At 38.8% G+C, this 27,526-nt stretch overlaps 1 protein-coding gene across 2 annotated transcripts in view; it reads right to left on the bottom strand.

Annotated features, from left to right (window-relative positions):
• The window catches only part of RAI14 (retinoic acid induced 14), a 115,114-nt gene that overhangs the window by 2,700 nt on the left and 84,888 nt on the right, over positions 1-27,526 (bottom strand). Inside the window, exons 4-15 of one of the 2 annotated variants that reach the window (XM_012807101.2) lie at positions 22,479-22,543; positions 18,997-19,054; positions 18,150-18,220; positions 16,692-16,798; positions 15,847-16,025; positions 15,610-15,638; positions 14,440-14,526; positions 12,954-13,040; positions 9,246-9,300; positions 6,195-6,313; positions 3,496-5,031; positions 2,204-2,353 (exon numbers count right to left, since the gene is read on the bottom strand). In XM_012807101.2, the coding sequence (XP_012662555.1) occupies positions 2,204-2,353; positions 3,496-5,031; positions 6,195-6,313; positions 9,246-9,300; positions 12,954-13,040; positions 14,440-14,526; positions 15,610-15,638; positions 15,847-16,025; positions 16,692-16,798; positions 18,150-18,220; positions 18,997-19,054; positions 22,479-22,543 (2,543 nt within the window). The remainder of the gene's footprint in view (positions 1-2,203; positions 2,354-3,495; positions 5,032-6,194; positions 6,314-9,245; positions 9,301-12,953; positions 13,041-14,439; positions 14,527-15,609; positions 15,639-15,846; positions 16,026-16,691; positions 16,799-18,149; positions 18,221-18,996; positions 19,055-22,478; positions 22,544-27,526) is intronic. The other variant, XM_023514993.1, reaches the window with a different exon arrangement.

Raw genomic sequence — 27,526 nt, 5'->3', positions numbered from 1 at the left:
AAAAGGAGTCTTACCATCCTGAATTTGTTTTAGAAATATATGTACAGGTACTTATGCAGAGGCAGACACATGTACTCAAAGTAAATACCAGCAAGGAAATATATCAAATGCCAGAAGTGATTATCTCAGAGTTGTTGAATTATGGGCAATTTTAATTTGTAGGAACTTTTCAGAGTTTTCTGTATTTTTCAACTTTTTGATAATGACCAAGTATGCATTAATTTAATTTAAAAATATATTCTCTGTCATTACCATCTCTGATATTGTCAATAAAAGCATCCCACCCTCTCACAACTATCTCCTAGGCTTCCCTCTGCCCTGTGCTGTAATTCTTTAGCCTCACCAGACACCTGTCTACTTATTCCTCTAGCAGCCAATCTAGTGCAGTCCAGATTCTACCTGCCCCCAGTCCACTGGAGTAGGTTACCACGAGCTAGCTAGTGCCACATCTCAGCCTTGCTGAGTAAGGAAGTTGTCACCTATCCCTTTGAGACCCAGCACAAGCATCACCTCCTATGGGAAGCTTTTCATGACTCAACAGATTGGGTAGACAGATTTCCTCTGCATGCCCACAGAGTGTTGGGCACCTCTTTATGAATGGATTATCACCATATTAACATATATTGAGTATAAATTCCATGAAGGCAGGGTCTCTATCTTTTATATCATCAGCACCATGTACAATACCGATACATAATAAAAACTCAACAAACATATGCTGAATAATTTACTATATAAACTATTAGCACTTTATCTACAAGTCTTTAATAACCATTTTATTAGGAGAGTGGCCTGCAGAACACAGTAAAGAGGATCATTTTTCCCTTGATTTTTTCCACCACTGCTAGAACTGTTAACTCCAAAAAGCTAGTATTGTACTTTGTGGCTAACCACAGTAAGGACTGTAGAAACCTGAATTCACTCGTGTTAAATCTATGCTGAAGAAATCATCAAATCCATATTCTATTTGTACACTGAAGCTACCAACAGTCCAGGACAGACTATCCCTTAACTTCTTATGGAGAATACACCCTTGACAACTTAACAGATTTTGTGGTGGGCCAAATAATGGCCCTTCAAAGATGTTCACATCCTAATCCCAGAAGCTGTGAATGTTAGTTTATATGACAAAAGGGATCTTGGATTAAGGATTTTGAGATGGAGAGATTAAGGATTTAAGATTAAGGTTAAGGATTTTGAGATGGAGAGATTACCGTGTTTCCCCAAAAATAAGAACTACCCAAAAAATAAGCCCTAGCAGGATTTCTATGCATTTGTTAAATATAAGCCCTACCCTAATAATAAGACCTAGTGATGGGTGTGGCTATGCAGTGTATCTGCATGACACCATACATTTTGGCGTGGAGAGGAAGACAAATAAGGAAGACTTATTTTCCCTGAAAATAAGCCCTAGTGTGTCTTTTTAAGAAAAAATAAATATAAGACAGTATCTTATTTTCGGGGAAACACAGTATATAATCACATAGTATAGGTGGACTTTTAATCATTATAAAAGGTCCTTATAAGAGGGAGGCAAGAAAGTCAAAGGCAGAAAGAGAGAAGTGAGAAGACAGGCAGCAGACAGGCATCACAGAAGTGATGTGTTCTGAAGATGGAAGAGGGGGCTATAAGCCAAGGAATGCAGGCAGCTTCTAGAAGCTGGAAAAAGCAAGGAAATGGATTCTCCCCTACAGCCTTGAGAGGGAACCAGCTCTGCCAACACCTTGATACAAGTCTGGCGAACCTGATTTTGGACTTCTGATCTCCAGAACTATGAAATAATAAAATTTATGTTGTTTTCTATCAGGTATGTGGTGACTGGTTATAACAACTCCAGGGAACTGATTCAGATATGAAAGGGTTTTCCCGGAAGCAGCTTCAAACATGGAGCAACACAGCTACCAGAGACTCTAGCCCCTAATAAGAAAAAGTTCCTGCCACTGCCAGAGATGGGGCACAACTGTTGCAGACAGAACAGAGAGGTGAAAAGTCGATGGATGAGTGAACCAGCAGCCCTACTGATTTCCTTCATGGGGCACAGTGATGAAGAATTCCACCCTTGGTTCCCTCTTTGCCTGCACTGAAGCACAACATTCCTTTGGGCTAGGAATCTTTCTGCTCATGGGAGCTTGCCCTGACAGGTGAACTGTGTATGATCACCCTCACCCTCTACCCAAACCAGGCAGCGGAAACATCCACTCACAGCCAGCTGGGTCTGGAGCTGCTTGACCTGCTGCTGCAGTGCATCCAACTGCTGACTCTGTCTTTTGGATGAGCTTGTTGAGTAGGAGAGCTGCGACAGGCTGTTCAGTGCCTCCTTCAATTTGGTGACTTCCTTTGACATCTCATTTATCTAGTGACAAAGAAAACCGTATCAATAGGCAGTAACGTGTCTGCAGAAGCAAAAGTTTAGATAACTGAGCCTTGAACACAGTCATCTCTTTTGGCCTCTGAGACAGGAGACGTTGAAACAATCCTTCCATTTTAAAAGAAAATTCATAAGAAATAACAAAATAAGGTAAAACAGTAAGGCCCCCACATTATGTTCTGATAAAGACCCCTGGATTACACATGGTGTTTTGGTGCATGAGGGTAACTAAAGCTGGAATGTTGAGTTCCTTCTTTCATGCTTAAAAAGAGTATGTTGGAAAACAATAAATCAGAATAGGACTTCAGACTTCTTTTATTTCGAGACAGCTATGTGTTTTCAATATTGCTGACATGGGCAATCAGGAGTATGTCTTAGGAAGCCGGGTATCTTTGAACATGTTGCTTGAAAGTGAACTGAACGTCCACCTCACCCCACTGATTCCTAACTCCCCACTCCCTGTAGGCTTTTGAAACTCCTTTTGAAACACTCACCACAAAAGAAAAAAGGTAACTAGCCCACTGATGAATGCCATTCAGAACCCCTGATACAAGGGACCATCCTGAACTTCCCTTTACTTCCGTCCTTCTCTGGCCACATCCAGTCCCATCTCCTACCTGCCCCTACATTCCCCAACCATCCCCACCTTTGAGAATGTGGGTCAGATTTTATACTGACTTGGGGGAGGTGGGGAAACTTATGGAGCTGAGGGAAGCAGGATTACACCTAGAAATGTCTGAGTTTCCATATGATGAAGGAATCTGTTCTGGATTCAGGAAGTGGAGTTGAAGTTCAAAATGGATCATGTACACTTTTGAGTTTGCAGTTTCACTGCCAATCCCTGACACTGGTAGCAGATCTTCTGAAACTGTTTTTAAAGGACAAATATGTATCACATATGTGAAAATGTGTTAATATAAGGAAAAGTGGCAGAAGATAAATTTTGTTTCAATATAAATATCCAATAAATTATTCTTAATGTGGTGTGTGGAGACAGGTGCAGTCACATGCAGAGTCTCTGAGCACTCACGACAGCTTAGTGCCAACAAATACAACAAATGTTTAATACAGAACAAAGGGCCAAGGACTTATTGGTAGAAAGCCAACAGCAATAGAATTGCACCAACCTTTTTATCTTTATCCTCCTCCAATTTAGAAGAGCTCTCAGAATATCTTTTCATTTCTGCAAGTTCTTCCTGAGCCTGTTGGAATTTCTGCAGAAGGTCATTTACTTCTTGTTCTTTGGATTTCAAGAGAGTCTGAATATGTTCCTTTTCTCTTTTTACTTGAGAGACCTCACTTCTAATCTGGGCAACCTCTGAATAGACCTTTTCTTTCTCTTTTACTGAATCCTTTAATTTTGAAGCCAGGACACTCACTTCGCTCTCTAAGGACGATTGGAGCTTTTCATAGGAAGACCTGGGCACCATTGCATCCGTCATCGCGGCTTTCTCCTCTAGGAGCTGTTTCTCTAGCTTAGCCACTTCCACTTCTTTGTTTGCAAGGTGCTCTTTCAGACTGCTTATTTTTTCTTCCATGTCTTTTGCAGCAGTGCGCAGCGTGGTTATCACTTGCAAATGTTCTGTGATGGAGACAGAGTTCTCTTTCTGCGCATCCACCAGCTGTTTGAGCTGGGTCAACTCATTCAACACTCTAGAATACTGAGACTTCATTTCGGACAGTGCATCTTCCGCTTTAGCCCTGGACATGTTTGTCACCTGCATCAATTTCTCATGCTCTGCCTTATGGATGTATTCGGCCGTTACGTCCTCTAAAGATTTCCTCTTCCTATAATCCTCCAGCTCAGCCTGGGCTTCTTTGTACAGCTGTGACAGCTCGCTCACCTGTTTATTGAGTTCATCTATCATCCTATTCATGGCCTCTTTCATGTCCCCAGCTTCGTCACTGGCTTCCTGTGTCACCTGACTTTTTAGCGTGTCTTTTAATTTCATGATTTCTTCTTGGGCCTCTTGGTATTTCTCAAACAAAAATGCTTTCTCTTTATTCATGTTCTCAATAACAGAGCAATATGAACTTTTCATTTCCTCATATTCTTCTGCAGGCGGCTTAGCCACTGTACCTTTCTCCCTCTCTGCAAGTTTTCCCTCTAACTCTCTCACTTTCTCTTTATTTCTTTCACTCTCTTCTAATGCCTTCTGCAGATCCTGCCTTAGGGCATCTATCTCCTCCTCAGAGACCCTCAGCTCGCAGAGATGTGAATAACTCTCCACACTCTCAGGGGCGACAAGACCCAGTTTCATCTGCTTCTGCACACTGAGGACTTCTTTCATGGCCTCCTCGTACTTGCTCTGAGTTTCCTTAAGTTTCTGGCTGAGATCAGAGCCATTCTCTGACATCTCCGTGTTGTTTAAGCATACCAGTTCTGTCCTTCGGGACTGGAGTTCAGCCTGTAACTGTTTTCTTTCTGTTTCAGAGCTCTCCAGTCTCTTCTGAAAATCTTGCAAAATCTCTTGTAGTTGCTGAATTCTGACATCACTGTCAACAGTGGATTTACCTAAGGAATGTGTTAAGACAGACGGAGATGATTTGGCATCTGGGGGAGAGGTCTCACCAGGTTTGCCCAGGGATGGGGCCAAGTCAGTTTGGGTGGAATGGTAAGAGTCAAAGCTTAGGTCTGCTTCTGCCTCCTTAGGTGATTTAGCCTAGGACAAAAACCAAGAATTAAATGGCACCAAAGATCAGGTAAGTCAACAGGCAACTGGATAAGAGCAACAAATCCAAAAGTCAAGTATGGGAGAGCAGGTGATCATTTTGACTGTGTACTCTCCTGACACAAAACAAACAAACAAACAACAACAACAAAAATAATAATAATTATACACACACACACACACACACACACACACACATATATATGGCCTGGGATGTGATAGTAGGACTAGTGACACACAGGGTACTGTGTACTCTGTTAAGACAGATGATTTGTGTCACTCTCAAAACACTGGAATTGTTTTGTCTGCAAAACCTTGGATTTAATTTTTTCCTTTGTTTCTTATACCATCCTGCTTAACCAAGAGGAGCAATGAGGATACTACAGATAATTCTTTTTTTTTTTTTTTTTTGACAGAGTCTCACTATGTCGCCCTTGGTAGAGTACCGTGGTGTCACAGCTCACAGCTACCTCAAACTCTTGGGCTTAAGCGATTCTCGTGCCTCATCCTCCCAAGCAACTGAGACTATCGGTGCCAATGACAATGCCCGGCTATTTTTTGTTGCAATTGTCGTTGTTCAGCTGGCCTAGGTCGGGTTTGAACCCGCCACCCTTGGTGTATGTGGCTGGCACCATAACCACTGTGCTATGGGAGCCAAGCCAGTATAGCTAATTCTTCTCAAGTTCTTAAATCTGGTAAATGATCAGCTTTACTAAATTAATGACTGATGTTTTACACATATACATATGTAATTTAAAATAAAAAATTTTAATGTATATAAAATTAAAATACAAAATCATATATACATATAATTATCTTATTAGATATCACTCTATGTAATATATTTATATATACATTTTATTTACATAAAGAGCTTATATATTTATATGTATACATTTTTATAAGAATATTTAATTGTCATATACATATATAATTTATGTTAATTATATGATGCACCAATTTAGCAATTTACAGAAATAGCATTAATAACACTCTCAAGAAACAAATGTTTTGAAACTATAATATGCTTAAAGATAGCTGCATTTAAATAGAAGAAACTAATATAGATATTTAAAATATAATGTGTCTGATACTCCTGAAAAAACAATAGAGCGATTCTATAGAATTGTCATGGTAGCGACCTATTTACCTACCTGTAATTTATCTTGTAATTCCTTATTGTGTAAGGTAAGGGAAGCAACTTTTGCTTGCAATAGGACAAGAAGATCTTGTTGGTCAGCTTCAGAACTTATATCCAATAAGCTGTCAGCACCTTGAAAAGATAAAGGCAATTTGAAATACAAAAAATTAAGCTATTATTTCTCTGATCTCTAAAAATCCACATTCTGGCCTGATCCAAGTTCTTCCTCCTGGTCCTGCGTATGAAATCCCAACCAGCTGGACAGACAGACTACAATTTACAGATATATATGTTGATTCTAAAAACTGATGCATTTGGTTACACATTTGCCTTTCACTGACATGTCCTATCTTGGTTGCTTCTGGCTCCTGTCTCAGAAGTCCTAGTTCTGTGAATCCTTTTAGAAATATCTCTGGAATCATGTTTATTTCTCATCCCCACGCCATCATTACTCTAGTTCAGATTTTCCACCTTACTTGGAGACCCTGAAAACAGCTCTCTGACAAATCTCTGCCTCTCTCTTCTTTCGAGTAAAAAATATAGCTTACATGACAATGTTAGACTAATCTTCCTAAAATTATACCTTGATTGGGTCATTCCTTTGTTTCAAATGCTTCAACTGTTCTTCCTCCAAAAATAATCTCTAAAACTCCTTACATGGTTTCAGGCCTCTGTGATCTGTCCCCAGTCTACTTTTTTCAAGTTTGTGACTCAGATTCATTGTTACGGTCACACCCCAACGTGCCTGTAACAATGGTCTACATTCCCGATAGGTAGCTGATTCCTTCAGCCACAAGACTGTTCTTGTAGCATCTCTCTGCCTAGAAAGCTCTTAGGCATCCTTCAAGACCCATGTCAAACTTTGCCTCCTTATTAAGGTATCACTGACCACTCTAGCACGAAATGATATTCTCTTCTCCCACAGGAGTCACAGTTGGTAAGCCTCAACTTTTTGTCATCCTGATTATTAAGCTGAAATTGCATCTAAAGTGGTGCTGTTCAAAGCATTCACTGAGACAAAGAACTTCCTCCATAACGTAACACAATGTACTGCTTGCTTCATCCAGAAAGTCTTCTGACGAAAAAAGTATCAGCTGGGCAAAACAGGGGGGTGCTTTGTGAAAGCTGATAAATTTCTGGTGCAAACTCCTTTACTAAAGCAGACAGCAATAGTGTACAGGTCATACTCTAAATAGGACTGATCTAAACTTTTTATTATTATGCTCTTTATTTTCTCACAGCCATTTAAGACACAGATGTTCATCTTAATTTGGAAGAAGGCAAAAAGACATTGCTTTGTAGAAATGCTTGCTTCTGATTATAAGGCACTGTTCTGATGCCTAAGTCACAGCATTCTGATTCCCCTCCACATGAAGTGTGGTCAGTGAAGTGTGGTCAGTGAAATGAATGAGGGAATTGGAGCATGCCTGCAATGCTAAGCAATAGAAATTACTTCTAAGATATAAGGGAAGGTTTTTAAAGTATCTGATGTGGCTTAGCGCCTGTGGCTCAAGTGGCTAAGGCGCCAGCCACATACACCTAAGGTAGCGGGTTCGAATCCAGCCTGGGCCCGCCAAAACAACAATGATGGCTGCAACCAAAAAATAGCCGGGTGTTGCAGGGGGTGCCTGTGGTCCCAGCTACTTGGGAGGCTGAGGCAGGAGACTCACTTGAGCCCAGGAGTTGGAGGTTGCTGTGAGCTGTGATGCCATGGCACTCTACCCAGGGGGAAAGCTTGAGGCTCTGTCTCAAAATAAATAAATAAATAAATAAAAATAAAGTATCTGATGTAACTCTTATTCATTTATATTAACATTTGTATCTGCCAGGAATAAGATAGTTCAATATTTCTAAATTCTGCAAATTAAAGGCTCCAAACACGTATGATATGCACAATAGATTAAGAAACTGAATCCTGGCTCAGCGCCCGTAGCACAGTGGTTACAGCACCAGCCATATACACCCAGGGTGACGGGTTCGAATCCAGCCTAAGCCAGCTAAACAACAATGATGACTGCAACAAAAAATAGCCAGACACTGCGGTGGGCACCTGTAGTCCCAGCTACTTGTGAGGCTGGGGCAAGAGAATCACTTAAGCCCAAGAGTTGGAGGTTGCTGTGAGCTATGATGCCACAGCACTCTTCCAAGGGTGACATAGTGAGACAGTCTCTCACAAAAAAAAAAAAAAGGAGGAGGAGGAGAAGGAGGAAGGAAAAGAAACTGAATTTGGGAGCAAAAATGGATCTTTGAAATCATCTATTCTACATGTAAAGTTGATTCTGAAGATGCTGTATTATGGTCTTAAAGAGTAAACTCTTAGGAGATACTATTAAAAGACACAGTGAATTAAACTCTTGCCATGGCTTAGGAGGAAGAAAAACAAAACAACATAACAAGACCCTATCTTGGTGAAGACAACATGATTGCATACGATTTCATTAACACCATCTCTGCTGATGTTCACTTAAAATCCAAAGTAGAAAAGTTCAGTTGAGACAGCTGTGGAGGTGTATAGCTGGTCCCACTCTGTGAAGTAACTTGCTGCTCAGCTTCGACAAGTAATTAGCAGACAGCCTGAAGCCTCTGGACCCCATCTCAAGATAATGCTTTTAAATGTATAAATTATACAGGCTCTGGTAATTTAAGAGCTCGTTTTGTAACACACCAAATACGATCTAACAGCAGGTTTAATAACAATTTTCGGTAAACATATTGTGAACAATATTTTGAGGTATTTGCAATAGCAGTAAGGTGATAGGAATTCTCTTGGTGACAAAGTCACTAGTCTACTACCATGGGGGTTTACTGCCTATACTCATAATCGAAGGAAATGCTAACATTCAGTTAAGGACGAATGAAAATAGAAGTGTATTTTTTCACATCCAAACTGAGAGACTCTTTAAAATCCAGGTTAAGGCCCCCAAAGTACAGAGCATGTCAGCGAGTGCATTACTGGCAACCCTGCACCAGCGTGCTGGCTCTCAACCATGCTGTACCGAGGACCCTGGCCTGACCTTTGCTCTGTTGAAACGAACATGAGGTAAAGTTGGCCGCCTCATCTTACCTGTAGTACTGTCGCTTAGTCTGTCTTTGTTTTCTCGTATAGAACTGATCTCGGCCTGTTGAAACAAAAAAAATGACTCAAAAGAATTACCATCTGATTTTCTTCCTTGCAGTTATACACAGCAGGGTCCATATTATCCTACTCTGAATAAACAGCTAGAAGATCTCAAGGAAATAAGATATTTTAAATGACAGTTATCTACAAAGGTATGATTTCTAACACATTAGAAGCTGCAGAGGGTATACTCTCAAAATATTTTTCAGAAAATTCACTTAGTGAGTACACATATAAATATACTTAAGACTACATAATAGCTGATTTATTGGGCTATATCATAAAACCTGAAATGGCAAATACTATTTTCATCATGAAGTCAAATAGAAGTTCTAGCCACCTGTGTTCTATGTTGATTAAAATATTTTAAAGCATATTTTTTAGCTTTATCATTTTATAAGTTACCTGATACTAATGTTATTATTAATCTAAGAGAAATCATAACAAAAAGACCTGTCAGGAAAGATAATCATAATTTTATATGGTCTTGGATTGCAAATGATTCCTGGAAGATTTCCTTTAATCCTTTGTTTGTGAATATCTGCCTGTTAATATATTGCAAAAATTCTTGGAACTTCAAAGCCACATTTTCATTTCAAAACATTACAGTGACTTGCCAAAAATCAGTATGTTTCATTTAAATGAACCACAGATAATGATAAAAGGTAGAGTTTCTCATCAAAGGAACCTTTGTAAAAGTCCAAATGCTAAATATAGAGTAGCTTATTTTTGGCAAGTGCTTATCTTTATACAAACTAGTCCTTTCTCTTTTATAAAAAGTGTACTTACTTTTAGGTTTTCAACTATATGAGGTATAATAAACAGTTAAATTAAACTTTAAACAGTTTAACTTTACAATTTTGGGAGGTGTTTTCTGTTTTAGAGGAAAGGTCGCAATCTATTGCCAAGACTGGAGTGCAGTGGTAGGATCATAGCTCACTACCACATCAAACTCTTGGGTTCAAGAAATCCTCCTACCTCAGACCCCTGAACAGCTAAGCCTTCAGCTGTGCACCACTTCACTCAGCTCATTTGTCTTTTTCTATAGAGATAGGTCTTACTACGGTGACTAGGCTGGTCTCCAACTCCTGGTCTCATGTGATCTTCCTGAGCTGGCCTCCCGAAAAGTGGGATTACAGGTATGAACCACCATGTCTGGCCTAGAGGAGGTTTTGACACATGTATACCCATGGACCCACCACTATGAACAAGATACAGATTTCCATTACTCCTAAAATTCTTCTCATGCTTCATCATAGCCAATCTTGTCCACTCTTTTTCCCAGACAAATATGACTCTCCTTATTGAATTTTGTAGAATTTCTATATGAGGTAACATCTTACAGTATAAACTTTTGTGACTGGCTTCTTTCACTCAGCAGGATTGTTTAGATTCACCTATGACATAGCTGATATTGCAGTTTATTCCTTTTTATTGCTGAGTAATATTCCATTATAGGAATATATCTCATTATGTGTATTTTTTCTATCCATTCACTTGTTGATAGACATTTGGATTGTTTCCAATTTGGGGATATTGTGGATAAAATGGCTACAAATATTTGTGCATAAGATTTTGGGTAAACATGTATTTTCATTTCTTTTGGGGAAGCCCCTATGAGTGGACAGCTGGATCATATATTAGGTGTATGTTTAATTTTGAAAGAAACAGTTTTCCAAAGAAGTAGTACCATTTTACATACTTATCAACAGAGTATCAAAGTTCTACTTCTTCCATGTCCTCACTAACACTTGGTATTTTAGTCTTTTTACTTTGGCCATTCTAAACAAGTACCCCCCCTTTTTTTTTTTACCCTATTTCTTTGCTGAGAAATGACAGTCTTTTATATTCCTGAAAATCATGACTTGTGATGTTATTCACTGAAACATTTTGATTCTTTTAAGCCACAGTCATATTAAAAGATATTAGGGTACTAATTATAAAAGCATGACTTCTTTGCCTTCCCTTACATGGGAATTCATCTTAAGAGTTTAAAGTATAAAATGAGAAAAGTGACAGATCAATAGAATCTTTTTCATATTAATGTGCATACAAGTTAAAAGAAAACATTTTCAGTAATTTTTGGATGAGGGAAAGCAAAATATAAAATTATACAACTGAAATTTCATTTTAATAATTACAAACTTTATCTTTTCCCAAGTATAATTTCCCAGTAATTGTTAGGTAAGCAAATACTGAATAGAAATATACCCCATTTCCTTAAAATACTTTTCTAATCACATATCTATAGAATCAGGGGAATAAGACTTAATGGATTTCCTAAAATAAAATTATGTACTACTTTTATAATCAGGAAAATGTTTAATTAAAAATATACAATTATTTTTCAGTAAGAAATTGGAGAATAACAAAAGTTTCTATCTCTTTGGCATGAGGACTAATTATCAGTTGGACATAGTGGTTCACACCTATAATCCTAGCACTTCAGGAAGCTGAGATAGGAGGATCACTTGAGGCCAGAAGTTTAAAAGCAGCTAGAGTAAGAGTGAGACGCCCATCTCATAAAGTATAAAAATTAGCCAGGTATTGTGTGGCATACCCCTGAAGTCCCATCTACTAAGGAGGCTGAGGCAGGAGGATTACTTGAGCCCAGGAATTGGAGGTTGCAGTGAGCTTCATGCCACTGTACTCCATCCAGCCCAGGTGACAGACCAAGACTCTGCCTCAAAAAAAAAAAAAAAATACAGAGAGAAAGGCTGGTTATTAGATAAGTTCCTACACATTTTTTTTTTTTTACAAAGAAGGTACAAGAACCCTTCACTCACTTTCTCCTACTGTTAATAAACTATGTAGCCATGATATGTTTGTCAAAATGAAGATCTTAACATGGGTAAATTATTATCAACTTATTTATAGACTTTATTCAGATTGTACCAGTTTTTTCATTAATATCCTTTTTCTGTCCCGGGATCCAATCCAGGCAATTACAGAGGATTTTCTAAAATATAATTTTTGCTATTTCCTAAACAATCGTTAATTCAGGAAAAAATGAGAAGAGTGACGGCCAGTCAGAATCTAGTAACTTTCATACCTACTCTCTTTTTAAAAAATTAATTTCTTAATTGACAAACAAAAATTAAATATATTATGTACATAATGATGTTTTAAAATATGTATATAACATGGAATGCCTAAATATAGCTAATTAGCATATGTGTTACCTCACATATTTGTTATTTTTTATGATGAGAACACACAATCTATTCTCAATACATCATCATAAACTATAGTCACTACCATGTCACACAATAGATCTCTTGAATTTATTCCTTCTATCTGAAATGGTGTATCTTTTGAACATCTCTCCAACCCTCTATCCCTCTTTTCACCATTCTACTCTCTGCTTTTATGAGTTCAACTTTTTCAGATTCCACATAAGTGAACTCTGTTTCTTTTTCTTAAATGAGGAAAATTAATTCTTCATAAGTAAATACAACTGACTGACCCTATTCTTATTTTGTGGGGTTCATGCCAGGGAAAATAATCAAGGGGGGGTCCTTCACAGTGAAAAGGTTGTGAACAAATGATTCAGAAGTATATTCTATTTTTCATAGTGTTGTATAACTTAAAGCAAGTCTATCACATACAGTATTTTAAAATATAGTAACAAAATTGAACACAGAAAGGAAATACCTTGAAGGGTGGTTCAACAAAAAATACTGATTCCTTTCCTGAAAGTGGTGTTGAAGTTATCGACCTTGAGGAAGACACATCGCTCAACTAAAAAAAATAAACAAATAAAAACCACTGATAAATCTTCCTTCAAAATCTTTCCTTCTCCAGTGCCAAAGAATCAACCTGTTTAACCAGTCCAATTAAATCTAACAGTAGGATCCTTAGCTTCAATTAATTCAGGGTAACATACTTTCAGTGCAATTGAGTTATTTCAAATACTTTTTGAAAGTTTGCAGAGTATAACTAAGTAATATTGCTCCTATACTAATTAGAATCAATCTATAAAACTTCTATTCCAGGTTAAGAATAAATATACTAAAATATACTTAAAATTACTTATTGATATTTCTTTTTAAAATATGGATTATGGCTCGGCGCCTGTGGCTCAAGCGCCTAAGGTGCCAGCCACATACACCTAAGGTGGCGGGTTCGAATCCAGCCCAGGCCCGCCAAGCAACAATAATGGCTTCAACCAAAAAAGAGCCAGGCGTTGTGGCGGGCGTCTGTGGTCTCAGCTACTTGGGAGGCTGAGGCAGGAGACTCGCTTGAGCCCAGGAGTTGGAGGTTGCTGTGAGCAGTGAAGCCATGGCACTCTACCCAGGGGGACAGCTTGAGGCTCTGTCTCAAAAAATAAATAAATTAATTAAATAAAATAAAATGTGGATTATTCTCTTTGTGGGCTGTGAAGTTTTAATAGCAAACTCTATCCTCTTGTTATTTGCCATTTACAAAGATTTCTGTACTTCCTGTTCTATGCTGTAATCACTATAAGCTCAGGAATAAAATGTACTTTTAAGGGTCATTATGAAAGTTTTGAGTTAAACAAGCATCAAGAAATGTAAAATTTGCGCAGATGTAAAAAAACGAGCAACACCAATAAGCCAAGCAAGTTGAAACTTGCATCAGTGAATCAGAAAGGAGGCTGTCAACTGTCATTTCTTGGAAGTAAAATAATGGACTGTACCATAGTCTGTCTCAAAACTTTCGTAGTGACTTACGTATTAGCCAACCTTGTAATTAGAAAGGCAAACATATAGTAGCAGTGTTTTAAAAAACCAACTAAAATATATCTTCAACTAACTGCCTCACTAGCTACTTATTCTCCCACCCCTTACTAGAACTGTTAATATGAGGAACTAAAAATGGACTGAGTTTATTATCTTAAGGGAAAGATTTCTGTTGTAAGATTTTGACAAATTTCCTTGAGGCTTAAAAAAAAAAGATACTGATAAAACTCTACAACTTTAAAATAATCAACATTATTTCCATACTAATAATCAAAACCCTTGCCACAATTTATAACTTAAAAATGCATATGAAAAAATTTAAACGTACTCTTAAGGGCCAGTTCTAAAACATTCCTTTTTTTGGCCTAAGCAGAAATGACAAAATTATGGCTTTATTGTTGTACGTTTGTTGATTGGTAGTCTGCTTTTGTTTTTACCTGGGTAGGACTGATAGGAGGTGGTGGAGCTTTGCGTTTTTTTGGAGTTCCACTTCTTTCTGAGCTTATTTTAGAGACTTGATCATGCTGAAAGTTATCACAGTCCAAAGAATGGAGGTGGGTTAGTCAGGTTAGTAAAAGTCTGAGCGAGTAGCTTCATCAAACAAATGAGAAAAACTCAAAAGTTCATGCATTTCTTAATCCATCAAGATTTAAATCTGCTATCATTATAAAAATAAATAATATGCATGCTCCAAGTTTTCTTCTAGTAGCCCATGCTTAAATAGCAAGAAAATACAAACATGTAAGACAAACCAGACTAAGTTGGTGTGGAATACTAGGAAAGCAGAGGCTTAGGAGTTATCTACCACAGTTTAGAACTCAGAATACATTCAGAGTCAGCTTTCTGTCTTAATGAAAAGCTGTGGGATTCCCCATACCTCTCTGTATTACTTTCATTCCTTCTTTTAAAGAATGTAAATATGAGGGAAAGGGGAACCTCATCTCTGAAGGTTATTGATAAATAAGTAATCTAGTTAGAACATAATAAATTCAATATTATTTGTTGTTTATGATTTCAAGAATCCTGATGCATACATAATTAAATATAACAACCAAACATATATCTCCTTCTCAAAAACAGTTACAACATGTTGCTAGGAAAAACTAAAAAATAACAGGTCAAACTTCTCAATTTCTACTTTGCATAACACTGTATGACATTTTAGAAAATCTCTCATTAAAAGAAAAAAGGTAAGTTCTCTAATTTTAATTAAATATGTGTATCTAATATTTTCATGGCTATAGGACATCCATGTGATATTATAAGCATATGAATTATTGTTATTCAGCCTGAGAATTTAAACCACATCTAATATTTTTACCCAATAGGAAGTATTAGTACATTTCAGAAAAAGATGAATAAATAAGTAGCAAGTTTAAAGTTACATGCTTTTAAAATAAATTGTTAAGAAAATATTTACCACTTTGTAACAATGAATCATTTATTCAGAAGACATTTCAGTGCTTAAATATTTTCAGTACAGTCTTTATCACTTTTCTAGTAGACCACAGAGTGGTTTAATCTGAATATTTTCAAATTCCCACAAGCGAAGACAGAAAAAAACAAAAACCCAAAAGCCCAAAAATCCTTTGCCCAAAGATAAATACCTGCTTTGGTTTTGTCGGGGTCTTTAAATCTATAAAGGAAAAAGTGGGGAAAAAAAACTATAAGAACCATAGTAACTCACATAAACTTTTGGGGGGAGATAAACACACAACACTTCAATTTTTTTCAATAATATGTTTAAAAGAATAAAATATATCATATTGCACACATTCCTTCATCCTTTGGGGAAAATGAACTGGATAAATTTAAAACAACATTGGCTATTTTCTTTCACATACCAGCATCCTGAGAGATTTTTGATAATAGAAGGCTTTGAATTCCTGCATTTTCTGAGAGTTTGGAATAATATAAGGCATTGTGTCCAAGAGAATCTACAAGGTTTAGGTCTGCACCCTTTTTAAGTAAGGCTTCAACAATGTCAGAGCTGCCAATCTCACAAGCCAGCATGAGAGCAGTTCTGAAAAACAAAACAAAATGGAAAAAAAAAAAAGAAGAAAAGAAAAGAAACAAAATTAGTACTAATGGATTGTAAAAAGTCTTTCCTGGGAAATCATTTGTCTTGAAAACAAAGAAAAGAAGATTAACTATAGTTAAACCTTTACTACTCTTAATCTTCTGGGAAACTTGAAATGGAATGCTCTCAAGATAAAATTAGGTTTTTTGGGTTTTTTTAACTTCAGATTAAAACCTTAAACCATATCAGCCAAGCAACATAGACATAATTGTCTATACTATTTGGCATAATAGGATGGAATTTAATATTATTGGCACAAATCTTGTTCTCATTTCACATCAAGCATTTTCAAGAACCTATGCTATTTTTAAGAAGCAACTTTATATTTACTTGTATTTTATTTTGTGTGAAAAGTCACGGGAAATGCTCGTTTACTTCAGTATTTAATGGTCTCATCACAGACTTAGTCAGCAGTGATGCCCAGAAAGGTCTGGGAAAAACTGCTTTGAAGTCAGCACAGATTCTTGATTATCAAAAGAGTTAGAAATTTTAAAAAGGAAAAAGTTAAGACTCCTTTATAATAAATCGCCCAAAATTCAGGTATGATATTTTCAAAGACAGCAGTGGACATTGCTGAGGTCATAAGCTTTTTGCCTAATCCTGTGGTACCTTCCACTTTTGTCCCTGGAATTAACATCTGCTCCATGATCCAGGAGAAAGCGACAGATCTCACTGTGGCCATTCTGCACTGCAAGCAGCAGTGGTATATTCCCATCCTAGGAGACAAACTCAGATTTAGACTTTAACTCAGACACCGAATGTCAGAATTGCGGACACCAGCCCTCGTTCTTTACACCCTCCCCCCACCCCCCGACTGACTTGTACTTTTGGTCTATTATTTGATCCCTCATGATATTCTGTGCGCGTGCGGGCCTACCATTACATGCTGGCACAATTCCTCTCATGGAATTTGCTGACTGTTAGTTTTTCCCCTAGGAGCTTCAAGCCTCTGGGGCTTCTTATAATCTCTCAGCTATCTCTTGGTCTGGGTGATGATGTGAGAAAGGGTGGAACATAAAGTGTGTAAAGGCTCAAGGCAAGTATACCAGGTGTATCAAGGGATAGTTCTGCGGGAATGAAGAACTTGTTTCCACATGGTAAGAAAATATCCCCTTCCCTCTAAGCAAGTATATCCTGTCATTCCACTTTTCTCTTCCAGAAAGTGTAACCTTTAATAATCTTACTAGGTATCAAAACGCAACACAAATTAGAAGTCAGCCTGTCTACTACAGATTACTAACCAGGACTAGATAAGGAGGTAGTCGAGAGGAATTGTTTAATATGTCATGAAAATTGGCAATCTCTTTGAGAAAAAAGAAAATTAGACCTCCAATTCATATATCATCTCTGTATATCAGGTGGACAAAGAATTTAAACATTACACTATAAAATAAGTGAGAAAAACTACAATATATTAGGTATTTTCTGTAATCTTAGGCCTAACACAAACCATAAAGAGAGGTTGTTATTTTACTTTTTTTTTTTTTTCCTGGAACATACCCCACAAATCAGTTAATGATAAGCATCAAGGCAGAAACTGTTCAAACAGACAAAGAAAGAAGGTTAAGTTATATACAACTATTTAAAAATGGGGATTTTTAAAAATATAATTGCTACTTAAGAATTAAGTCTTATAGTAGCATTTCAAATAGATTTCTAGGCATTATCTCCATCAAGTTATAATCCTTTCTGGTTCTAAAGTACTAAAATTCAGGGAGTATGACTTTGTTCGTAGATTCTACCTGGCAGAAATCACTTCACACTATCTCCATCAGGTATACAAGTATAAGCATGTCAATTCTCATGCTATAGCCTGAAATTTAACCCTGTAACCACACTCAATTGCAGAATTATTGTATATGTATTATATAACATATACATATATCAATGCTTCATTATATTATCCCATTGACATATAAACCCATTTTGTAGAAAAGGAACTAGGTCGGAAGCAACAGAACTTATGCCAAATACTTAGGTATCTGAAGTCTTAGTGACTCTAGAAGTAGCCTGCTGCGCTCTAGAAACCAGGGTCCATCTCCACCTCTACAACCACCTGGTACTTACCAAATCCTTGAGGTTGATGGGGCTCTTGTGCTCACAGAGAACTTGCACGGCTTGAAGGCAGCCCTGCGCAGCTGAGGGATGGAAAACACAAACACCATCGCCAATCACAAAGCTACTCACACAACCAGAACCTTCAAAACCTTCTAGGAAGGAAAGGTTCATGTTCTACCCAGTCTACACCTGTTTACTCTAGTTGCACTGAAGAGAAAAGGTGATAGAGGGTCAAGCATGGCATGTTTTAAATTACTGCTTGAGGGTGGCACCTGGGGCTCAGTGGGTAGGGAGCTAGCTCCATATACGGAGGGTGGCAGAGTCAAACCCAGCCCCTGGCCAAACTGCCCAAAAAAAAAAAAAAAAAAAAAGCCAAGTGTTGTGGCAGGCACCTGATGTCCCAGCTACTTGGGAGGCTGAGGCAAGAGAATCGCCTGAGCCCAGAAGTTGGAGGTTGCTATGAGCTGTGACACCACAGCACTCTACTGAGGGCAATAAAGGGAGACTCTGTTTCTAAAAAAAAAAAAAAAAAAAAATTACTGCTTGATTTCAGAGTTATGTAGACCTAAAACCAGTGACTGCCAGTTGCCTGGAGGCAAACATGTGGGTCAGCTTTTCCTAGGATTTAGCTTTTCCACAACTAGTACTCACTATTTACTGGATGGGTGGCAGGCAACTGAAGAATTCTAGGTGTGCCCCTTGGTATAAAACTCCACTTTACAAACTGAGTAAAATGGGGATGTCCAAAAATGACATTGGACGTCAACGTGAGGACTAGAACGGTAAGGTTATATATATGGCTGGAATAAATGGAAACCTAGAGTTACCTACGGCAGGAGACAAGAATGAGAGTTACCTGCGTAGTGTAAAGCTGTTTTCCCAGAGCTGTCAATACTTTCAGCTGGACATTTAGACTATAAGACAAAGATAAATACACATAATAAAATATCCTGCACAAATTCTATTTGGTTCGTCCTTTTCCTGTAAGGTACAATGTGACTTATTAGGAAGGCTATAAACATAAATAAGCCCCAACGCTGTGCTCAAGGCCTGCAGTCTCACACGGACAGGTAGACTCCTCTCTTCTGGGTCAGGCACACTGCCCCCCTTTGCCACTCTGCCTGCCCCCTTCATCCCCTTACAGCATCTGTCATGGCAAACATGCTCTAGGATGTTTCACCTTGAGCCTACCTGTCCCTCATCTCCTGCCCTAGTACCTGTGCTCCTTCCCCAAACCAGCCTTCCTTAGAAATTACCTACACGCAGCCCACGTTTCTTGCCTCCATGCAGTCTGGGCCTGCTGCAGTTTGGTGTCTGCTCTCAAGACTCCATAAACTGGCCCTAGTCAAGGTCAGCTTCATGTTTCCACCTCTTATAGCTGCCACCCACTCCCTCTACTCAGGCAATCCTCCCTCCACTCCTAAAGCCCTGCCTGGCCCATTTTCCTCCTGCTGCCCTGAACATACTCCCTACTGTAGCCAAACAGAGAACCTGAGGGTTCCTTGGTGCCCCTTCACTAAGCTCTCTGCTTCAGTAAACCCGTCCACACACCTTGAAGTACCATCTAGAAGTCCAGAAGCTAGTGACTTTCCAGATGTAAATCTCAACAACAACAGTAATTGTTAAGTATTATATAAGTATCGGCTATCTTGTGTTCTAAGAATTGCCTAACAACTCTAGCTAGATGATTATTAACCCCCAATTTCAGAAGAGGAAACTGAGCCACAAAATTAATCATCTGCCCAAGTCCCAGTAAACGGCAGAGCTGAGATTCAAACTCACCTGTACTGTAATCCATACCCAACAAATGTCATCTTGGGGTGCTGAGCTTGTTCACCCACTGCTTGCCTCACATCTTTAATCTAATGTCTTATAAGCACCTCAAAGGTAGCGCAGCAAAAAGTGCTGGCTTCCCCCTGCCCTGCAGCTAGCCTGCTCCTCTGGATTATTTACCAGTCTCTCGATCTAGTTACTGAGCCAGAAACTGGGAAATTATCATCTTTTATAACTTCTCCACATCTAATCTACTATGTCCATCAATTCTTTCTCCAAAGCAGATCTCCTCAGATCTGCTTTTTTCCTTTTTAATCAATTCTCTATAAAACTAGAAAGATCTCTTAAGACTTCTAACACCACTGTCTACCTAAAAGCCCTTCGGAGCTCCAAGTTGTACTGAGGATTAATTACTTGCCATCTGCCTATTGTGACATACAAGGGCCCACACGCTATACCATTTTCCTCCTGGCCTGCCTTGCCCCAGGCCCAAGCACTGGCTTTCCTTCTTCTCTGCAGTACCTTTCCTGCCCCAGGCCCTTTGCACCTGCTGTTCTATTTTCTTGGAATGCTTCCCCTTGGCTCTTTGCATCTCTGAACCTCCAGCTTTCACTCCTCTCACAGTGGCCTGTTCATTTCCTTCTTAGAGCTATGCTATCTATAATGTATATCTGGGTACTTGTTTACCAGACTGTGAGCTCCACCAGGATAGGGGCTGCTCTGGTCACTAGAATATATTCAATGAATGACTTCGTGTAGTGTCCAGGGAGCACTTGGTGTAAGAAAGGGTAGCCAGCGATCAGGGGAAGGAGAGAGTTTGTTTGAATTTGAAGAATCTCACAAGGCTCTATTTGTGCTCATTGCCTCAAGAAGGAAGACCGTTAAATTTGTAGCCACTAGAAGTGGGAAATATCTCCAGCAGTCAGAGAATAACTGCCTGGAGAACCTAGAGACATCAGTAAACACAGGGTGGAGGAATGAGGATGAGATGGAGGCAAAAGGGGTCACATCACACAGAGGCCAGGCTGCTGAGACGGGGGTGAAGGACCTCAGGAAAGTCGCCCATCAGGAGGACATCAAAGGCTGAGGCTGGACACCTATCCTGAAAGAAGAGCAACTTGGATGTTCTAGAAGTTAGGAGGCAAAAACAGGAAAACAGGCTACCTTAAAAGTGAAATATCTGCCACTTAGTGGGCGGAATCGAGATCAAGTTACCACTTACTATGCTTTGGCCTAATTTTAGAACAGCACAAGGAACTGTTTAAAGGCTTCAAAGATTTCAGAGAAAAACCAATGCATCTGCATAACCAGATATAAAATTACATTAGAGGCTAAAATATCTGGTCCTTACCCACAGGGATTTCCAGCTTGTCAGGTTAATTCTTCCTTAAAATCAGAGCCAGATGCAAAACCTGGATAGTCAATCCAGGATGGGAATGGAGATTTAAAATACAAATAAATTTTTTAAAATCCTTGAGGTAGAGCCAAGGGCATGGAGGCTGGGCACTTGGGCAAGTGAATGATTTTCAGTTATCCAGAATGCCTGGTCCCAGAGGAGGCAGGTCAGAAGAGTACCATTTTGACTATCTTCAGGGGAAGCCTCGTAATGCAACGTCACAGACATCGATCAATCTTTCTTGAATTTTGCTTCAAAGACCTGTTGAGGTTTCACATTCCTGGAACTGGCAGTAGCTTACATCATGTGATACAAAACAAGAAGCTATGTGATCAACAGAGCTGGACAAGCTGAGAAATGTGACCACATTTCTGTATTAAAATTTCAAAGCCAAATTAAAGCAAGATGCTGCTTCCCAAACAGTGCTTGTGAAGGCTGAGACAACAGCTCAAGAGAACAGATAGTACTCCAAACACATATTTTATTGCCCTATGCTGTTTCTGAAAACAGCCAGCTTGCAATTTGACCGGCAACAGCTGGATGTTGCTGTACGGACTGCTATTGGGAGTTCATTAAATATTCATCTTTAAAGATTTATGGAAGTTGTCATTGCAAGGGATCATTATAAACTTACTGGCAAGGTTATCAAACCAGGGAGTTGGCTTAAAATTATAAAGAAGAATAAAACCAAGAACTTAAACAAAAACTGAGAACTAAGAGCTCAAGTTACACGCAAGGAAATAACGGCTGAAATTTTGCTTCTCGAGAAGAACTGCCTTCTACTAATGATTTAAAGAGAGAATAGTAAGATATTGGAGATCCTGTGTTATAAAAATCTCCAACAGCTTGGAAAAAGGTTTTTTAAAGATTGATTATTTAGAGGGTCTAAGTCCTTCAGAAAAGCCAAATGAATGGAAGGAAAAGGCTGGATTCCAGAAAGACGCTCACACATTTTGGTCGGATTCTCTCTCTACTGGTGGGGCTGCTATGGAAACGATCTTCTCCTTGGCTGTCATTTCAAGAATGACATTTTTTTAAGGCAATAGGTACTGGAAGAATATTTAACATCACATATATGGGGGGGGGTTGTATTTGTTCTTTCACAGATAAAAGTTATCTTTACATTGTACAAATGATCCATTTATAGCATCACATTGTCACCACTTTACCTGTAGGAGCTTCTTGATGCACTCGTGGTGGCTGTTCTTAGCTGCGAGGTGTAAAGCGCTGTGTCCTAAATGGATTTAAAAAAATTGAACATGCTTTTAAAATCTCTTTCTTGTCTCTGAATTGGAGACAACCATCAGGAAATACATTTTCTCCAACAAAGATGGGATTGTTGCTCTTGAGAATAAGGTTCACATCCTTCAGTGTGACGAACGTGGGGAGGACCCAGAGCATCCTGCCCCCCAGGTGCCATTCATAGCCTCCAACTGATGTTCTCTGGGAGTGAAGCCCTGAGCCAGCAGCACGCAGTGGATGCATGACATGCAAGCTGTCAATGTGTGAGCCAAATGTCCTGAGCCCTACAGTCACGCCATGCAACAAGTGCCACAGGGTGAGGGACCCCATAAAAGGGGCCACCAGCCAGCAGAGAACATATCATAGACCCAAACAATTAAATACCTACTTTTGACTTCTCATTTCCCTCTCCTCAAAATGTATTACAGCCCTGAATACATTCATACAGTTACCCAGAGTTTTCAGATTTTCCAAGTCCATACACAGAAGGGAAAGACTTATAAAGAATACACTGTTACATAGGCATTTTATTGAGGACCCTTCCTGACTCCCACATGAGCCCCTCCGCTGGCGGTGTGGTCAGACAACTTCAGGAAATCCTAAGGCTCCATCCAGCTCACCCTGCTGCAGAATGGGCCTACAGCATTTCCATGGGGGAAGTGCTCAAGGGCAGCCTAAGGGGCTCCCATCCCAGGGTCTTTGCAATTGCTCTAGCTCAGCCTGAGTCTCCTCTCCTAGGACAACCACACGCTTGCTTTCACTTCCCTCTGAAATGCCACCTTCTGAACAAGGCCTTTCCTCACCTCCTTGTTTAAAAGTCCAATTCCTTCCCAACCCTTTTCATCTCTACTCTGCGTTATTTCTTTATTCTTCATAACACCTAGTACCTTCTTTTACTCTCTTCTATCCGTTCTCTACAAAGAAAACAGAGACACATACTTATGTAGTTACTTGTTTCCCCCATGCCCACTAGAATACAGACTGTGAAAATGACATTCGGTCTTATTCCCTGCTATTCCCTTCGGTCTCTAGTGCTTTCAAAAAGGCTGATGCACAGTAGGTTCTCAATACATTTCTGTCAATTTCAAGTAGAGGATATGCTAATTTCACATCTGGATTAGGGGGTTTGGGGAGAGAGAACCAAAGTTACAACTGCCAGTCAACTCAAAATACCCAGTAAGTTTTTAAATCCTGCCCTTCCCAAACTAGACCAAGAAATCCCCAGCATAACACCTGCAATGTAACACTTTGTAATATACTTAAAGCATGTTTCTCTGCTCAGCTCTGTGGACATTTTAAGTGCTGCGGGTGGTTCACCCATGCAGTAGAGGCTATTAAGCAGCCTCTCTGGCCTCTACTCACTAGCTGTCCAGTTGTGACATCAAAAATATCTCCAGACATTGCCTAATGTCCCCTGGGGGACAGTATGAACCTCAGCTGAGAACGACCAAATTAGGGGAACCATTGCTTTTGTATGGTGGCCCAGTTCCAAAATAACATTCTCCTTTCTCAGTCTTCACTCTATAACATAGACTAGAAACCCACTAATTAGAGAATTATATGGTTAGGAAATACCATATTTTAAAAATCAGAGGGTCACAGGACCACAGTGAGTGGCACAAAAGCACATGTCAGGTCAAAAGATCAGATTCCTTCTATTCTGAGATCAGTTGTACTCATTTTAAGAGTAGGTGTGAGCAGGGGATGTTTGGTCAGGATGGGATACCGAAAAACAAGAATCCCTCCCTCTTTCTCAAACATAAGAGAATAAGAAAGATTTTTTAAATGAGGGAAAAGGGACCCTGGAAGTAGAAAGACAAAGATTGTCTTTTCCTTTTCCTCCTTCCATTGTATGAGAGCCCTCTTTCCAGGGTATAGATAAAGTGAGACCGGATGAGGTTAGTCTCATTATGCATTAAATAGGCTTTGGTGGGACAGTTTGCCCCACTCCCATCATTTATACCAATGTTTCTAAGGACAAACACATTCTGAGTTTTAAACAAATGCCTTATAAATGAATTTTTGGAACAGGTCCTGATTGTTAGTTGGAGACTGTTTATGTTGTACATGCAAGGCATTAACTTTTGTCTGTGCTGTGGACAAAAGCTTTTCTGCATAAACAGCACCCACATGAAAAAGGCACAGTTCTCCAAGACAAGATAGTAACAACAAGATTTAAATGACTTGTCCTAAATTAAGAAAAAGGCCTTTATTTCACTTTAACTGTTACAGTCATATCTGCAAGTTGGTGCAGAGTTTCCATATGGGTAGAAAAGAAGAGCTAAATGAAAGTTCTTTTATTCCCTGGCCCTCTGATATGTATTCCTAAACCAGCAGCACAAAAGTATTTTTCACTTAGAATAGTCTGAAAATCCGAATGATGCATCATTCCCTGGACACCATTATAGTGAAGTAAGAGGTCTCTCATTGCTACCATTAAACAAAATTCTCTTTTCAAATGTAAAATTTTCTGTAGAGAATATATTAGTGGCAGAATCCCCCTATAGGGAGACAAGTCTGGCTCTCACACAGCTGTGGATCTGTCTGGAATATCAGGAAGCAATTTCCCCACAGGGAAACAAGGACAATCCTAATTCAAGTGCATTCCAGTAGAACTTCGCCTCCAAATAAAAGATGAGTGGTACTTATAAATCAAGAGTCTTGGACTATTACAGGTAGTCTAAGAATCCTATTACTGAAAAGACTCTAAGCAGAATGGCCCAGCCGCCCCAGCCCCAGGATACCTTTCCCTAGAACTACCTCAGTGACCATTTAGTCAATTCTTAAGACAACTGGAAAAAAACAGGGAAGAATTAACTAATATAAAAGAAAATACTTGTCAAATACATGTGAAAAACCAGTAAAATCATAGGATATAAAGTTAATGACTAAAAAATACTAAAAAGCTAAAGTTTTAGAAGTCAAGCTTTCAGATGATACAGAAACATTTAAAAGATAATCAAATGACACTCAACTAGGTAAGAAAATTTAAAATACTTTTTAAAAATTATAATTTTAGAATGCAGAATATACTTTAATACTAGCATTAACTTATTTAGTCCTTATTTATAATTTTAACTATATTTAAACATTATTCCTAGAAAACCTCATGTTCGCATCAAGTTTTTAACTGTGAAGCACAAGTCCATTCACCTTGTATTTCCAGGACAGATAAAACCAGATTGTAAAAGATTTATCTGTAATAACTATTCTTACCATTAAACAGAGTTTTATGAAATTAGCGCTTAGTCTCCTATTTTAAAAGTACAATACAGATTTATACCGTGCTTGACATAGAATCAAAAGCTGTATGTATCATCTGAAATATTTTCATGGCCAGGTTATGCTGATCATTATGTATGGCTGGCCCTTCTGACTTTTCCATACATGAATTAATAGCAAGTAAATTACATATTTATTGGGTATAATTTATAGTTTTACTTCAGAGCAACCCATCTTCTAAAGTGCCAGAGTTTAAGATGTATTAACTTTTGCATCTTCACATGGTATCAAATTTGGGTGGGATTAGGAGGTGTCATGAAAAGAAGACCACCTAGAAATTAAAACCAGAGGTAAACCAGAAAGTGGAGACATCAGACTAGACTAAGGGCTCATAAATAGGCCCCCTTCTGAGAATTCAGATTTACCTACCTCAGCTTCTCACTCTCCTAAGTTTTTTTTCTTTTATGAGAAAAGAAGTTTTATGTAAAAAGTCAAGAGTGCAAAGGAATCAGAGAAAACTGAAAAGTGACAGGAACTACAAATCATCTCTCAATCTCTGTTTCTACCTCCTTTTTATTTTTATTTGAGACAGAATCAGCTTTCCATTGCCCAGACTGGACTTCAACTCCTGGGCTCAAATGATCTTCCTGCTTCAGCCTCCTGAGATGTTAGGACTACAGGTGTGTGCCACTGCATTCTGGCTCCAGTTCTTATAGCAAAACTTTCCATTTTTAACTGGAAAAAAATGCTGCCTAGAATTTCCTAACTTCCAATAAAGCAAGAAGTGGCTACAGACCACATTCTGTTCAATGAGAAACACATGTGTGCAAAGTGTGGCCCGCACTTGCCCTTCCCCTTCTGTACTGGGATAGACCCCTCGGGGGCCATCAGACCCCCCAGAGTGGAGCAGAGATGCCAAAGTTTGGACTTTCAACTGAGAGAAAATTCGAAAATTCTGTCCTGTTGAAGCCACTCTTATTTAGAGACCCTGTCACATAGTTTCCAATATACAGTAATGCTTACCAATAAAGGGAGTTTGAAAGCTTATGTTTCAGAGAATTACTGATAACAAACAAAAGATTCCTTATCTTCTGTAAACTTCTAGTAATGCTTCTGTTTAATTCCATTGCATATTCTAGGCATCCAAAAACAGAAGGGGGAAAAAAAGCTATAAGTCAATTTTATTGTTTGCCTAAAAAAATTATTTTCTACGGAATTGCCAATTCTTACATCAATGAAGAACAAGAGCAAACAAACAATGAAAGGTGCCAGCAGAGGCCAAGAAGAGAGGACTGCTTGAGCTCAGGAGTTCAAGACCAGCCTGAGCAAGAGCAAGACCCGCCTCTACTAAAAATAGAAAAATTAGCTGGGTGTGTGGTGGGCATCTGTAGTCCCAGCTATTAGAGAGGTTGAGGCAGGAGATCATTTGAACCCAAGAGTTTGAGGTTGCTGTGAGCTGGGCTGACACCACAGCACTCTAGCCTGAGGCAAAAGAGTGAGACTTTTGAAATGTGTCAGACAAAAACGACATGAGTCCAGGTCAGAGATGGCCCAGTAAGTTTATGAGCTGACCTTCGCATCTGACTGCCTGTGGTGCTGGTTAGAAAACAAGCAATTAAGGAATAGGAAAAACTCCCCGCAAAGGAAAAACCTAAGTCGTGATTTTCTGAGAGTCTTTGGATTTGATTTTCTTTTCTGATTTGTAAAATGAGAGCAGGTGATACAATTGTGTCACTTTCCTTTTTTTTTTTTT

The sequence above is a fragment of the Otolemur garnettii genome, unplaced genomic scaffold (genome assembly GCF_000181295.1).
Source record: "Otolemur garnettii isolate 467f Iridium unplaced genomic scaffold, OtoGar3 scaffold00063, whole genome shotgun sequence".
NCBI lineage: Eukaryota > Metazoa > Chordata > Mammalia > Primates > Galagidae > Otolemur > Otolemur garnettii.
The sequence above is the reverse complement of the archived record's forward strand: the minus strand, read 5'-3'. Positions and strand labels throughout refer to the sequence as shown.